This window comes from Enoplosus armatus, chromosome 19 (assembly GCF_043641665.1).
Source record: "Enoplosus armatus isolate fEnoArm2 chromosome 19, fEnoArm2.hap1, whole genome shotgun sequence".
Classification (NCBI taxonomy): domain Eukaryota; kingdom Metazoa; phylum Chordata; class Actinopteri; order Centrarchiformes; family Enoplosidae; genus Enoplosus; species Enoplosus armatus.
In genome coordinates, this window is record NC_092198.1 from 1,661,052 (window position 1) to 1,678,094 (window position 17,043).

The following is a 17,043-nucleotide window of genomic DNA, read 5'->3' on the forward strand; positions in this document are numbered from 1 at the left end:
CCCTTTTAAAATCAGGTGCGTCTCTAAATGTGTTCTATACAGTGTGCATATGTTTTCTTGTATACTCTTAAATTAATTCTTCTCTTCTATGTGAAGCACTTCCATTTCTACTTCCTGTTAAAGTAAAAGTGCACGTTAAACTCTCGGAAACTGCCTCAGTGTATAACTTGTTCCCCGTCTTTTGTCAAAGCGTCTCAGGACCTGGAAATAAATCAAATGCATTCAAGACTTTTCCAGATCTGAGTAGCAACTTACAAAATGATGAAGAAGCGACACACACAATCACACACACAGAAGATAGCATCTTAGTTCTATTCCAAACTCTCCGATGGAACACAGCACAAATAAACAGCTAAGGCAAAGGAAGTGCTCTTGCATCTAGAGTCGCTTTTAATGCTGAAAATTCATCCACTCCACATCGAAGAGACACAACAAGCACTGAACTACGCATGTGGCTCGTGAGCTGGAAGTCCGTTTTCCAGACGGGTGGATCGTTAACTTACAAATAACAGCAACTTCCTCTATGTGTTTTATTGTCTTTGTCTTCCTCTACACAACTAGAAAGCATAAAAAATAACGATGCAAGAGCGCGACAGTATCTTCTGCACAGATCCTCCTGGAGAGAAGAACATCTATGAAAACATAACTTAACGAGGCCACTTCATGACTGAGAGTCATAAAACAGTAAATTACAAAGGCAGCGGGAAAAACTCCAGCATATTTACACTTCATGTTTTATTCAATACAAATTTAAAGGTGTGTTTGATGTCTGTGGTTAATGGAGGGAGTTGAGGATCGTTTCAGGCATGTTGAAGTGAAACCAGCAGCGTACAATCGGGTTCGGCCCCCCCGCTGGGCCTGGGAGTGACGGGGAGAGGAGGGGGGAGGAGGGTCTCGTTTCAGGGGCTGATGGGTAGGTTTGGCGGCCGGCCCTTCGACCCAGAAGTCTCTTCGATCTCAGGCTCCTCAGGAGAGCCGGGCGGAGCCTCGACCCGGTCGGCACCCTTCTTTTCCAGTTCTTGTTGCTCTTGGATCTTCAGGATCAGCTCCTTGATTTCTTCGCGCTTCGTCTTCATCCGCTGCTGCAGAAACCACTCGGACAGGTTCATCGGCAGGTGAAAACTGGGAATCGGATTCTGAAGAAACAAGAAGAAAGTTGATTATTTTGTGAGCATGTTTGCTTCATTTACTAAGTGAAGCAGGGTGGTCTGGAAGTCCAAAGGACCAATATTAATAATTAATTAATAATTCATCAACAACTCTAATGAAAAGACCAAAACCAGTGAATGTATCTACTAACAAGTATTGCCTGATATATCTTCTTCTTCTGTGCCACAGTTACACTCACTAGAGTACCGAATGTGGATTAATCCGCCGCTGAAAATAGTCCCCGACAAATGCACTATTTCCTCCTGTTTGAGTAACGTTTGATAAAAACTACAGTGAGCAGCTGTTTCAGGAAAGGCTTTTTAAAAAAACTGAACTATATATTTGTGTTTTTAAAGATTTACATCTTCAGTAGGAACCAATGGGCTTGTAGCTGAGAGCCACAGACAGGAAGCCAGAAAGCACTGAGAGGCGGACTGACACATCGTCAGTTTTGGTTTTGTTGATAAAATCAAAAATACAGAATAACGCCGGAGAAGCAATGTTCATGAATGACTTATAAACATTATTTATAACCTTGATTACAAAAGAAGAACTGGACTGGAAAACAGGAAACCATTAAAGTAAAAACAAAGAAGGGAAAGTCATAAAAACAAGAAAATGCAAACTCAGTAAAAAGAGACAGAGTAGAGTGTGGGAGGATGTTTAGTTAAAATGAGAACACAGTTTAGAGTTCCTCCTCTCACCTCGAAGAAGCTCTCCACATACTGCAGGATGTAAACTCCACAGTCGCTGAAGTTATCCTGCTGAGGCACTCGGGGGCTGGAGCCCTTCATCACATCCTTCCCGAAACTCTGCTGAGTCCCTTTACGCACCTCCCACTCCACCTCCAGGTACCTAAAACAAACACACGCTGGTTTACCTATTAATCATTAACTATCACCAATCAAAATGAAGTTGTTAGTTTAGTTAAACTCCCCCCTCAAGAAGCAAAATGAAGTCTAATCATCTAAAAACTAAATACTGGAATCATCCAAGACTTTAAACTGAACTTCTCTCATTCTCTCTGCTGATAGTTTATAGTATATCACAGCATTGCAGTGATGGTGTTGCTCCATTTCCACAAATAGAAACCTTAAATAGAACAAAGAGGTCCTCTGCAGCCTCAACAGTGGGAACAGTAAACCACGCAGACCAACTGGCTTCTATCATTTATAGTGCAATAAAAAGAAGTTACAAATGATCGATTGTCTCACTTATATTATTCTTTGTCTCACTTTTATTTGGGGGAAAATTATGCACAAATCTTGGGGGGGTTGAACAGGAAGTATAATGTTCACTGTTGGCTGAAACTTGAGCCATGTATTCATACATTTGAATTTAAACAAATTGGCAGCGTTCAAAGTCATTAAGACTTTAAAGACATTAATGGACAGACAGCCATCACTGAAGATAACTTAAAAACGTCATGATTCTCAGGCTAGTTCTGGTGTTACAAGGAGCATATTTTCAGACATCAGAGATAATAATATCCTTAATAATCGCAATACATGAGATCGCTGAGAAGGTTAACGGGTTGGCAAAGAATCAAAGAACATTTCCTGCTACAACAAATTATGTCTATTTTTCCATCTCTTCTATAATGATTATTATTTTCTTGTGAGGAACTGAATCGTTTCATAAAACATATTCATAAGAAACAACCTGAAGAGGAATTATCACTTACAGGTTAATGCATTCCACATTATACCTATGATAAGGAGTCTTACGGAGACGAGTCAAAAAGGTTGGGAACCACTGCTCTGAATAAAAAGTCAGAATATTAAAGAAGCTCCGTGTACGGTCACTCACTCTCTCAGGGTCTTCACCACCGTCGACCTGGCCGGACCTCGCAGGGAGTCCATGATGAGGATACAAGGCCTGAAGGAGAACAAGAAAAATCTCTCTACATCAACGTTTTCTCTCGCTCACTCGGCTGCGTTTGTTTCAGCAGAGCGGCGGTGCCACCTGCAGGTGAGGAGGCAGAAGTGCATCAACGTACTGTTTGCAGAGGTTTTGTTTGGAGGCCAAAGCTGAAGCGTCAGAGCTGAGAGCGTCTTCGGCCCCGTCATCGCTGCACTCGTCCTGCACACAAAAGCAACATTCAGGGCTTCATCATGGACATCAGACGAGGGAGGCCGGAACAGACAGTAAGTCTAGGAAGTAAAGAGAGTCGAGTACCTGACCGGAGCTCTGGTCATCAGAGAAGGTGAAGGTGTCGTCGTCTCCTTTTCCTGAACGGTAACAAACACTGATTCTGTGCAACCCACCTAAAAAATACCAACAAACAAAGAGCACCATGAAACCTTTTAATGTGTTTTTATCAGCGCTGCACGTCTAAGAGTGTTAAATGTGACGTTCTCCAGACATTTTAGTCGCTTCTTGGAATCGGATTAAAAACTGACTCTCCTGAGATGAGCAGTGAAGGAAAATGTCAAAACTACACCAGAAAAACCTGGTTTGAACCTTAAACTTTGACTGCGAGTGTCTGACTGTCTGACTCACTTGTGTATTGTTGCTCTGCGTCAGCCAGGCCGTTGCCCGATGCTGCCGGGGTGTTGGGAGGCTCTTGTCCCCCCTCCGTGAAGGCGGCGTCCTTGTCCTTGGCTGGTTCACCGTCGGTCTGACCCTCCGTGAACACCTCGGGGACGCAAGGGGACGGGTTCTCCGAGGAGCTTTCCAACCCGTCCCTGTCTGGGGACAGAGGACGACAGTGGTCCGGGATGTTCTCCTCCGGCGGGGGATCCGCGGCCGAGGTGGAGGCTGGAAACGGGCCGTGGTACAGCGGGTTCTGCTCGTACACCAGACCCTCGAGACCCGGGAAGCAGATGACGGCCAAGTACCAGTGAGCTCTGACAAAACAACAGGTCAGACCTGTTAGGACACCCTTTTTTAAAAACAAAATAAAGTTCTGTCATTTGTCAAACTGAAGACTCACGACTCGTTGATGGGAACAAAAATGAAGTCCTTCTGGAACAGATCCACGTGCCGAGTCCACGTCTTAACCCTGTTGTGCTTCCTTTTCTGGATTCTGGAAGATCAACACCAAAGATTTCAGCAGCGAGCAGAAGACGATGTGGAAAGCTGCTCAGCTGATGCTGCAGGATACTCACGGCAGGTTGGTTGTGTCCGGAGCGTTCCTCCTCTCTCTCTGGTTGAGCCTCTTGTAGAAGAAGGAGCTGAACACGTGGATTCTCTGTGCATCTTCTTTTTTCAATTTCTCTAAAACTAAATATCTAATATGGAAAGACAACGGCTCATTTCAGGATGAAAACTACAGAAAATAAAACATTTTATTGCAGCGTCTTTTGTACTTAACATCTGTGCTACAAATACTTACTTTAAATAAAAGTCTATGATAACATCGTTTAGGAATTCGCCATCATTAAGGCAGTGGAGGTCTTCATTAGTGACTGATATGCCACCTTTGGCTGGAGGGGGGGGGTACACCATTAATCTGGAAGACAAACAACAACACTGTTACACTGGGACTGTAACATCAGCAGCATTACCGCGGATGGCCACTGGATGCCGCTGTGTCTCATTTAACTTCAGCTGCTTCCTGTTTAACAAGTTTATATTTCAAATCTCTGTCAGTACTTCCTTTCTGGGACAGTATCAGCTCTAATAGTTGTCACCAACTTCAAACGCCACCAGGTGACGGACGAGTCACTCACTTGACGATTGGTCCGGAGAAGGTGGGCTGGAGGTCGGTCATATCTTCGTCTTCATCTTCAAAGTAGGTGCCGGTTTGCTGGCGGGTGGCCATCCGTGTGCGTGCGGGCATGGAGACCGGGGTCACCGGGGTGACCTGCGTGACCTGAGTGACCTTGCTGACCGGGGTAACCTTGGTAACCGGGGAGACTTGGGTGGTTTTGGGAGGGGTTTGTATTGGCTTCTCCTGCAGCGAGGGACAGGTGCTTGTCAGGAGCTTTTCAGGTATAAACAGTCACTCTAGGAAACTGCACATTGTCAAATATAATCAATCACTGCAATATTGGCAATATTGTTTTTTTCCCCCGACAAAAGTGGAAGTATGCTATATTACCAATCACCACAGTTTTCCATGTGAAAATGATCAAATTCAGAAGCCCTTTTTTGAGCCAGTCAAATAAAAACCAACCCTCAACCTCCACAAACAAACGAAGGCAGACTTTTCCCTGGAATACGTCTTCTAAGGCATTGCTTTCTCCAGGCTGTTACTCCAACCAAACTCCCCAGACTGAGCGTTTACATTTGCAGTTAATACCTAAAAAGATCTATTTGTTGGCTGGAGCTTGGTGGAAGTGCTGCACACTATCATAGTGAACACTAAGGTTACCTTACAGACTCAACTCAGGGGGAAAGAAGTTACAAAAGCCAATTTAATGTCCTTGCTAGCTAACTAGGCTAACAGCTACTGATTGGATGTCAAAAATTCCCAAAGTCTGCATTTTTTGTTATTTTGCAATTAAATGTGGTAATACAGTATTTGATAAAAAGTGTTCCTCCAAATCCTCACGCTCTCGTTTTTAAATCTTTACAGACCAGGGACATCAGAGGGTTTGAAAATATTCGTATTAATATTAATATATATATATATATAATAGACAGAATACTAATCACCAAAATGTTTGATTGATCGATAAGCAGAGTTAACATTGTCTGGCTTTTAAAATATGGGCTCTTCCTGTTTTATATTGTTATAAATTGAACATGTTTGGGATTTGGATGGTTGGTCAACAAAACAAGACGTATATAACGTCTATGAACAATCGATGATGAATCATTAATTGCAGTCGTACTGATCAGTGCCACTGACTCCACACAGCTCGCCCACCTTCTCCTCCTTCTGTTTGGAGGCCTTGTTGTAGTTGACCAGCCGGATGTTGGCCTCCTCGAATGGCAGCTTGGCGGGGAAGTTGATGAGGTCGTTGGTCCGGCCGATCTCGCCCAGGATGTCCTCCAGGATCATCTGCTCCTTCATCATCAGGCCGTTCTCGAAGATCAAAACAATGTACTTCTCATCCGACTCTGACGGCACAGAACAAGAGAAGCAGGATAAACCACTTTGAGTTGTAGCTTTGATTTTTTTTGGCAAGTTATTCTAAATACAAAACCCCTTTGAATTTTTAGCAAATTTATCAAAAATCAAGAACTGAAATCTCTTGTTTACATTCAAACACAGACTCTTTGCTCGACACTCCAGTTGCATCCTGTTTGCTTTGATTTTCCTTCAGATGTCTATAACATCTCTCTCTATATACATTATGCTCTTAATGCTATATGAAATACTTTCATGACCATTTGAATTTCTGCAGCTTATTAGGATTGTGAAATGAAGTTGGCAGAATGTGAACAATGAGATATTAACTGTCCGGGACCTGAAGTCCAGCTCTGTCCAAGCAGAACGGATGAATATTAAAGAGACTCTGCTCTGTGTGTGAAGTTAAATAAGTTATATAAGTTAAATAGCTGTGCTGTCTTCACTTACAATCGGAAAAAACATATTCAGGGCTGACGCGTACATTTAATCGTCAGATGTGAAGTTTTCTAAATCACACAGTTACAGCTGGCTTTTATTAATGAACTGTCTGATAGTATCACGGTGTAAAGGAGTTAAGTTAGTGTTGAACACTATATTTTCAGGTGTACAGAGGGACAGATGTGTATTTGTACTCTGTTCGTGCAGTTTTGTACTCACGGTCCCCGGAGCAGTCGTACCACTGGCCTCCCGTCTCCTTGGACATGTTGAGCTGCGTGCGCAGGCGGACGCACTCCTCCGGAGTCGTCTGGAAGAACAAGACTGGAAGTTTCCGGACGCTGCACCACTCGCAGCTGATCAGCTCCGACGCCTGAAGACACACCTGCTCCACGCTGTCGCGCTCCGGACCTGACGACAAAATGCATCATGAAAACACTAAAACCTGAACTTAAAGAGCCTCCACAAGATCAAGACTAGAAGTGGTTTAATCCGATTTCACCGTATTACGTTTTCTGGTCCCTCTGCAGATGAATGCGGTCATACAGAAGGATGACGTAGCATATTTGTGACTGTTATGTGATTTTATTATCCAGAAATGTAACAAAAACCACAAAAACAAAAACCAAGTTATGTTGGCTGTAATTCTTCAGCTTCCACATGAAGCAGTTTTTAAAGAGACAGGATTAGGAGTCATTTGTTGCTGCTTCTTCTGGTGTTTTTGCATATTTTCAAGACATAAAGCTGCCACAGGAGTGACTGAACTAATCTCTGCTGCTCCGTACCTTCAGTCTCCAGCTGGATGTGGTCGATGGAAAACTGAAAAGACAAAGAACAAAGAACGTAATTTATCACTTCTGTTCCCCTCATCTGTTCAAACTCGACTCGAGTCACTCGACTGGATTTTGAAGATTTTTGTTGGTATTGTGTTTTCTCCGGAGCTCTTTCCATGTTTTATTTCCTCTTAATGTACCACTCCAGTTGTCACCGTGCTGTATTTACACTACTGTAAATTCACAAATAACGTCTTTATTTACCTCAGGTTTTAAAAACAGATGATACGATCATACATACATATTGTAAACATCTTCAATTGACCAAATCAGCCATTATCACACAGCTGTTATTTTAAAACATGTAAGAGAATATTTAGTATATAAAACATTACGAAACGTTTCTACTACACAGGACGACAGAAACCAAAGTACTCACGACGACGGGCTTCGTCACCATCCTGCGTAGAGTTCCTACTCTTACGCTCCGACACTCCAGTATGATGCTGTCATACTTGTTGGACATGAATTTGGGCTTCTTTGTCCTCGGTGAAAACTGCTCCGGGGGTTGATTTCCAAACTGCAAAATTAGAATAAAAAGGCGAATATGAGCTTATGTAACTTGAGGGACGGTGTGAGGTGCCGTTTGGTTTTACTTCGCTGAACATTCAAGTGCAGTTTATGGAGAGAGAAACGATTCTCCTCCTTCGTGGCGTGTAGTGCATGAATGAGTCAGAGTTTCCATCCAGTGAGTTCACTGATGCACTCGTGATGCTCAAAGCGCTCCGAGTGCATCAAACACATCGAGCTGCGCAACACAGAATGATCTTTGTTTTGCTTAGAAGAAGAAACAGATGGCAGACTTGTGTCTCACTGGAGTTACTGCAGCACCTGCTGGACGGAGGGTCTCACCTGGTCTTTCATGCGGGCTCTCCGTGGTATCATGATCTTCATGTTGACGTCTTCGAAGAATTCAGTGTTCAGCTCCTCCTGCTCTCCGGCGCTCTTCACCGCAGCCTCCACTCGGCCTCCGGAGGGCGCCGGCGAGGAGTGAGCCGAGTCGGCAGGTCGAGGGGAGACGCTGTCCAGTCTGTTGACGCTTCCTGTGCTGGCGTTGTCGGCCTCCTCCTCATCGTCATCACTGGACAGGACGACTGGGGAGGGACCGTCAGACAACTCCGCTTTAATCCTTTCTAAAAGATCTCGATTGGCTGTTGACCTTTTTAAGCCGACTTTAAGATCATTAAAACCTACAGACACAACAAAGCTGACAGAAATGAGTCGTACATAATCTGAGTGAATGAATGTTGGACCTCTGACTCCATATCAAGGCCTTTGGATCCAGATTCAGACAACAGTGTTTGCAATATTATATGTAAATAACGAGAGTGGGGGTGGGCGGTATAGTGACATATACCATGAGAAAGACAAAGACAGGTGTTGCTATATTGTTGTTTCCATGGCAGCTATCCCTTAATATCCACGGTTCTATCAGATCATTGATGGATTTGCATCAATGTGAGGAAGCAGATTTACTTTGCAGGACCAGCTGTTATCCATGAACACAGAGACGCTGATCTTCAGAAGATCTTCTCTTCTGCTTACAAAGTTTTGTAATTAAATCTGGTGGGAAGTTAGTCCACGAGCCGAGGAACCAGGGATCAGGTTTTGCTGTGAATCTCTTTCCAGATGTGGAGCCTACGCTGTATTTTTTAACACCTTTGCCATTTTCTTATCAGCTTCTATACGTCTCCTGATTGTCACTTAATAATAATAATAATAATAATAATAATAATAATAAGACCATAGTCTGCTGAAACGTGATCCTTCAACATCAAAGGCTTTTAGACGCAGATTCCTTTCTGTGGTCTTATTTTACTCTTTTAGCTTACATCCCTTTTTTATCGGGTAGAGAACTCAACAAGCTACTTCACCAAGTGGCCTTTCATGTTGTACATGTGACTCTGCTGGAATCTACCTGCCTCCATGTTCTGTTTACCTTTCCTACAGCAGTGACGTCAGCCGGGTGGTGTGATGTTTGTTTGTGTTTTTATGTCTGCGGTGGGAAAAAAAATCCACTAAGCCGAGTAGTTTGTGCAAACGTCCAGAAAGTCCAGACTTCCTACAGACTTTCCTCATGTAGAAGATTCATTTTTACATAATGAACGACACCAAAAATGAAAAGACGTTTTAATTTTTATAGAAACCCTGAAACCCTTCAGACTGACTGCAGCCATCAGAGGGAGGCAGCTGACAACAGAATCCCAGTTCATCTCCACTGGATGACTGAACTGGCGCCAGGAGCCAAATGCAGGACAAACACCGACTCGGGACCTGCACAAACACCGCTGCAGATCTACAGAACGGTTTGTGTCTGCTGGTTGTGCCTCCAAACTTTTAGATAGCCGCCTCAAAATCAAAACTTTTCCTTCTCCATCAGAACTTTTTACTCACTGGGGTCATTGAGCTCGTGCTGCCGGGCCGCTGCCGCCCTCTTCCCCTTGGGGGGGTTTCTGGCCCCGCAGCAGCTCGACGTCCCGGCTAACAGAGGGGACCTGCCGTTGTTCAGAGGCAGCAGGGTTCCCCTGGTGCTCGAGATTCGTATCGGCAGAGTCTCTCCGCGGGGAACCCTCGCGGCCGTAGCCGGTTTGTAGAAGTTCTGTTGCAGGCTGTTTGGTCCGGGGGAGGGCTGGGATCTGATGGGGGGCCGGGGGGTCGGGGACGACAGCGTGGCCTGCTGACAGGGCAGCAGAGCCGAACCGTTGCCACAGTTCTGACACTTGCCGTCGTCGCTCGGCTTGTTGCACTTCACGCAGACCGTCTGGTAGACAGTCGGCCGGAGAGGCTGAAAGAAACCACAGAATTAAGATCCACAACGAGCTGGAAACACACACTTAGAGAGACGGTTAATGTGGAAGCTGCAGACAGACGGACGAGTGGACCAGAGGACAGACGGACCAGAGGACAAGAGGACAGACAGATCAGAGGACAGACAGACAGACAGACAGACCAGAGGACCAGAGGACAGACAGACAGACGGACCAGAGGACAGACGGACCAGAGGATAGACAGACAGACGGACCAGAGGACAGACAGACAGACGGACCAGAGGACAGACAGACAGACGGACCAGAGGACAGACGGACCAGAGGACCAGAGGACAGACAGACGGACGAGAGGATCCGAGGACAAACGGACCAGAGGACCAGAGGTTAGACAGACAGACGGACCAGAGGACAGACGGACCAGATGACTAGAGGACAGACGGACGAGAGGACCAGAGGTTAGACAGACAGAGGGACCAGAGGACAGACAGACAGACGGACCAGAGGACAGACAGACAGACGAAAGAGAGGACCAGAGGTTAGACGGACCAGAGGACGAGAGGATCTGAGGACAGACGGACCAGATGACTAGAGGACAGATGGACGAGAGGACCAGAGGTTAGACAGACAGACGGACCAGAGGACAGACAGACAGACGGACGAGAGGATCTGAGGACAGACGGACGAGACGACCAGAGGACAGACGGACCAGAGGATCAGAGGACAGACAGACGGACCAGAGGATCAGAGGACAAACGGACCAGAGGACCAGAGGTTAGACAGACAGACGGACCAGAGGACCAGAGGACAGACGGACCAGATGACTAGAGGACAGACGGACCAGAGGATCAGAGGACAGACAGACGGACGAGAGGATCAGAGGACAAACGGACCAGAGGACCAGAGGTTAGACAGACAGACGGACGAGTGGACCAGAGGACAGACAGACGAGACGACCAGAGGTTAGACAGACAGACGGACCAGAGGACAAACAGACAGACGGACGAGTGAACCAGAGGACAGACAGACAGACGGACCAGAGGACCAGAGGACAGACAGACAGACGGACCAGAGGACAGACAGACAGACGGACCAGAGGACCAGGACAGACAGACGGACCAGAGGACCAGAGGACAGACGGACGAGAGGACCAGAGGTTAGACAGACAGACGGACCAGAGGACAGACAGACAGACGGACGAGACGACCAGAGGACAGACAGATGACATCTTTCCATGATCAACTCCATCTGCAGCTGAGACTGAGAGGACTGATTTCTGGGTAATGAAGTCCAAACCTCTGTGCTGCAGCTGCTGAGTCAGCTGGGCGTCTCTTACCTCTGCTGCTTTAAGCTGCGAGGGGAAACTACAGCAGTCCTCTAACGGTTTCCTCTTCTGCTGGACGCGGCGCTTAATGTTCAGGCTCTCCTCTTCTGAAAGGACAAAATCACTTATTTATTGATCTTATTCGATCTTTAAATAATATTCTTATAAATATATAAATACATATTCCACCTTCTAAAGGAAAATGTCACATCACAGAAACCCAGAAAGCCCTCAGAAAGGGCTTCACAACACGAAAAATTAGTTATTTTAATAGATATTTTAATAGAATTTTTAAATCTTGCATTTGGATCGGATGGCCATAAGAACACTGGTATACATAATCGTGTGCATCTGCCACTTTTTGTCTGCATTCAAGTAAGTGATTCAACAGAAAACCAAAAACAGAAAAGTGGGATTTGCTGCTACAACCTCCTTAACAAAGATCATGATTGCTGCAATAAAATAGATCCAAAACGTAATAATTTCATGATTGCCTGCAGCCCTCCAGGAAGAAGATGTATGTAACCTGAGAGGCACTACCCAGGGCAAAATAGTCTGTAAAGCACGAGCAGCTCCAAGTGGAAATCACACCCGTCAGCCGGCATGAGACTGTATGAATCTAAACATCTGCATACATTATCACGCTTTAGTAATATTTTGAGCACCAGAGCTTCAGTAACCATCCGGCAGCACAACACACTCTTTGTTTTAAGCTCTCTGAGTGATCCCAGCCTCCTTTCACTCACGTTATTTCTCCGAAATTCAAAATAAACACAGCGAGTGAAAAGGCTGATGACAGAGAGCCGCTTCCCTCCAAGGTCACCTTTATTTTACTTTTCTTTTTTGCAAAAGCGTGCGATTATTTCCGTATTTGGGAAGTTGTTTCGGCTGGAGAGCCTTTATTAGCAGAGCGAGCGTTTCATAAGCTCTCCTCCCTCAGCCAGGAGCTTTGAGGATTAATGTCGGAGGCCTGAGATCTCCTCCTCTGCTGGCAGGAGCAGGGAGGAGGTTCAGCCCAGATCTGCAGCTCTGCAGACGCTGCTGGCTGTCACACACACACACACACACACACACACACACACACACACACACACAGATACTGATCAGTGCTCATCCTGCAGACACACACTTTCCTCACAGATGCTGCATGCAGACGCCAAAGCCACACACACACACACACACACACACACACACACACACACACACACACACACACACACACACACACACACACACACACACACACACACACACACACACACACACACACACACACACAGTTTGGTAATTAAACTCTGGACCTCATAAACAGCTTGAGATTGACTTTATAAAACCCTGCGTGGAGCGTTCGCTGAGCTGTGAACTCTACCTGGGATCTCTGGACAGGTGAGGACGATGCTGTCCACTTCTACAGCCTGCTGTGTGGTGGAGAAGTCGTTTCTGCAGGAGACAAAGAACAACGTGATCACAACAAAACAAAACATGTTGTACTTTTACATCCAACAGCAACGTTATGCCGCCTGCCAGAGGTGGCAGACGCTGAAAGTGTAATTTTAAGGTTTTAATGTGATGAAACATGAGAAGTTTTAAATGATTTCGAGTATAAAACAACAGACCTCTTGTATGATGTCTGATTTTGACCAAAGCTCTCTGGCAAGACATTTTGTTCCCAAATCAACAAACTTTCAGGGATTTTAAAGGATTTTTCCCAGACTTATAAACATAACAACTTCTTCCAAATTGCCAGTTAAAAAGGACAAATTCAGCCACATCTGTTTGGCTAGTGGTATTCTCGATTTTTCTCAATGTCAACAAATCTCACGAAAAGACCAAAACCAACAACATGTTAGTCCGTTCTCAATACTTTGACTTCCTCTCTGTGGCTCTCAGCTCCAGGGACATTGGTTCCTCCTGAACACATATCATTAAAAATTGGTCACACATATCCAGTTTCATTTTTAAATAAGGTTCAGTAAAAAAAACAAACAGCTGCTCATTGTAGTTTTTAATCAAACAAACTGGAGGAAATAGTGCATTTATGGGGACTATTTTGGTCTTTTCATGGGATTTGTTGACAAGAAGAAAAATATCCTTTAACATCACATCCTGACAGCTGGAATAAAACCATACAAATACACACAGCGGGAGAAACTGCCAATTAAAAAGCAAAATGTTTTAAATCAATTCACGGTCACCTTTTGTTGAGAAATGCAGCAGTTTTGGTGTAAACAGACTCAACAGATGGGGGTCAAAGGTCAGTGGATGGACTCAAGGCACCAAGCTACAGTGTCTGTTCTCCTCCGGCTAATCATCAGCCAGCCAGAGTCCGTTTGTTTCACTCAGTTAACTGTTACAACTGATACAAGTCTTGTTTTTTTGGAGACAACCAAAGAGGACAGTCAACTAGAATTTCATTGCACAACGCAACACGTTTTAACCTTTTAACAACCTTTTAATGGGCGTTAGCTGCAGCTCTCCTGAGATATGAATGAGTTATGAGACCTGCAGTCACTGTGAGGGGAAAAGGGTTTTCATGTTTTCAATTATATTATGCTGCTGACATTAAAACATTGGCGTTTGGACGTCCTGGCCAACGTTCTGCTGGAAGAACATAATACAATATTTTGTGAATTTAAATCTACACAAACGGGTTCTCGGGACAAAAGCAAAGCTGGTGGCGGTAAAAACAAACGTCCTTGAAGCTTGTGCACATTGGCTAAATGTTGTAAAGGAAAACATACTGACAAAAATACTTAATCACTTTGTAACCCAGATATCTTTTTACTTATGCTAGCACATTGTTTTATTTCCAACATGTCTCATCTGTTTTATTATCATTATTGTTTTTAATCTTATATTATTGTTGGGGATTTTATTTTTGTATTATTTTTTTAATTGTCTGATTTTATTTACCTCCTGAAATGTTGTAATCCAGGTTCAACCATGTAAAGCACTTTGTAAAAATAAAGTTTATTATTATTATTATTATTAACTTGAGGAACAGGATGAATATCTCTTTAACATACTTTTGAAGTGGCTGCAGGCAAACAAAAGGGGCAACTGGAACGCAACTTTCAAAGAAATAAAGGTTAATCTGTCCATGTCTATATGATATAATATAAGTTTATAATCCATTACATATGTCACTGAAAGATCCTGTCCCTGTACAAACACTACAAACACTAAAAACAAATCCTAAAACACTGGCTTCAGGCTCAGTTCCCGCAGTGAGGGCTGCGCCTGAACGCATCAGGCTGGTTTGGGCTGGGGCCAACATTTCAGGCTGTAGTTACTGTACAAACACTGACAGGGAAACGTAGGAATGTGGTGATCCTGCCTCCATGTGTAAGTACTTATACTTCAACTGACACTGAAACTGTAACATTTCAGCAGTGAACAGCATCACTGCGCTCACAGAGGTTTTTGTTGCAGTCATGCATAAGCTGCATTTCACACCAGAAACAACAAAGGAAACCCAACACTAACAAAGTGTTCGGTTCTGGGGACATGAATAAAGTGTGAAATGAGATCTAGTCTGTTGACAAAGATTCACTCGGAGTGATGCAGCTGGATCGAAGTCTTACCTTTCCTTCAAATCAAGGCTGCTTGAAGACAAAAATTAAAAGAGAGAAACGTCTCACTAGTGCAATCAACTCATGCACCATATTTCATTTTTTAACAGGCAACAATTCAATTAAAGTGTTTTTTTACGCTAAACCTCGACACCAGGACGTGAGGCGACGATACTGTGTGAGGTGAAAGGGACAGGTGCAGGCTGATGGTCTGAAAACAGGAAGTTTCTTATGGCGGTTTGGCAGTCAGCAGCAGCAGCAGAGGCTGCGACACTCAGCTCATGGAGGCAATTAAGGTACTTTAACCAGATTCCCGGAGTCATAATGCAGTAAAATCTCAACACACAGACATGAAACGCATGTTTTCAGATTCAGTGTGACTTTCACTTCCAGAAGATATCATTATGTCCAATGTCCATTATGAATAAACATCCATAAATCTGCTTAGAAGTCAGAGGGAAACAATTGCTCCTTAGAATTCCAGATCTTGCTTGAGAATTATCACGTTTTTAAGTTTTTTTCAGTATCAAAGTCATCCAGTGACATCAGTTCATGTTTACAATGTGCCCATGGATGCAGACACAACTAACAGCTAATTCGGCATATTATCAATGGTGCCAGTTTGCCAAAATGTGAACAAATAGGCTTAAAAAAAATCGTTAAGTGTCAAGTTATAGCCCACAGTGTAACTCACTGAATCCATGGCAACATTACACTTCCTGTTTACACACACACCCCTTCATGGGAAGGGTAGTTCCAAAACACAGAGGATGATTATCCCCCAAATAGGAATAAGTCTTAAAAATAATCCAGAAAGTCAGAGAGGAGAACAGAGAACAGCTAAAGTAAGAAAACACACTCCTCAAAAAGTGGGAAGCGTGTCTTACCTTTGGACTGGTTTTCTTATTGCAGAGGGCATTTGTGCGTGCTGAAAGTGTCGCCCTTGTAAAACGATTCCTTGTGAAGGTGCGGGACTGATGATGAAATAGTTGGTTCTGCTGGACATGGGGGACGATGTTGCTACTGTGAGAGGGACCTCGCTGCAGGAGGGGAGGAGAAGGTGAAGTCAAACACTCACAGTTTCCAGCGTCAGTACAAGCACATGATGAGGACACTCTACCACAGCGTACCTGAGCCTTTTGGGTGCCAGCTTGTTCAGAGGCCTCATGTGATTATTTGGCCGGTTTTCATACGTTCTCAAAGGATCAGAGGAAGTGAAGTGCCTAAGAGTGGGAGACTGGGGAGACGACACACACACACACACATGAATAAAAAAGGGCTCATCAACCCTGTGTAACACACCAGATACACACCTGCTGAATACATGATGTGTGTGAGAGTTCAGTGTCTCCACATTAAACATTAAACAGTCAGTGACGTTTATAAGGTGGGCAGAGAGGGACGAGCTGCATCACTGCAACACGGAAGACAAAAGAATAACAGGAAGAATCTTTCACTCTGAACCAAAGTGGTGGACTGACGTCATCATCATCATCATCATCACATGTTATGAGCTGAACCAAGCATGTGAAGTGACCAAAACATGTTAATGCAATCCAGCCTAGTGTGAACAATATCGTCTACAGACAAATCAGAGGCCAACACCCCACGCCCACTCAAACCCCCCCAGAACAACAACAACAACAGCAGCAGCAGCAGCAGCCCCCGAGGCCTCCTGTAGCGCCCCAGCAGTGTTAGCTCATAGACTGCGGGGGTCCTTTGGGTGCGCCCGCTCCGCAGCGCCAGGCGCCAGCCAGGGTTTGGCATGTCTGCAGGGCTGATCGGAGAGCCCCGCGGCCCGCTGGGAGAGAGAGTAGAGCTCGGGGGGGGCGGTTTACCTTTTTCTCCTCGGGGGAGGTCGGCTGCTGCCTGTCCATCTCCTCCATGCTCACCACGCTCGCACTGAGAGGGAAAAAACAAAGACATTACGGTCAGACTCTTG

At 44.7% G+C, this 17,043-nt stretch overlaps 1 protein-coding gene across 1 annotated transcript; it reads right to left on the bottom strand.

Moving 5' to 3' along the window:
- Positions 1–716: 716 nt before the first annotated feature.
- Positions 717–16,282, bottom strand: senp6a (SUMO specific peptidase 6a). The gene is made up of 20 exons (XM_070925344.1): positions 16,232–16,282; positions 15,989–16,141; positions 12,899–12,969; positions 11,542–11,636; positions 9,835–10,225; positions 8,293–8,534; positions 7,820–7,960; positions 7,393–7,426; positions 6,830–7,018; positions 5,966–6,159; positions 4,824–5,047; positions 4,487–4,603; positions 4,260–4,382; positions 4,085–4,177; positions 3,652–3,998; positions 3,328–3,416; positions 3,149–3,231; positions 2,959–3,027; positions 1,854–2,004; positions 717–1,136 (listed from the first exon to the last, which is right to left on the bottom strand). Exons 1-20 carry the CDS (start codon positions 16,267–16,269, stop codon positions 900–902), a joined length of 3,081 nt encoding a protein of 1,026 aa, XP_070781445.1. The 5' UTR covers positions 16,270–16,282; the 3' UTR covers positions 717–899.
- Between the last annotated feature and the right edge of the window lie 761 nt (positions 16,283–17,043).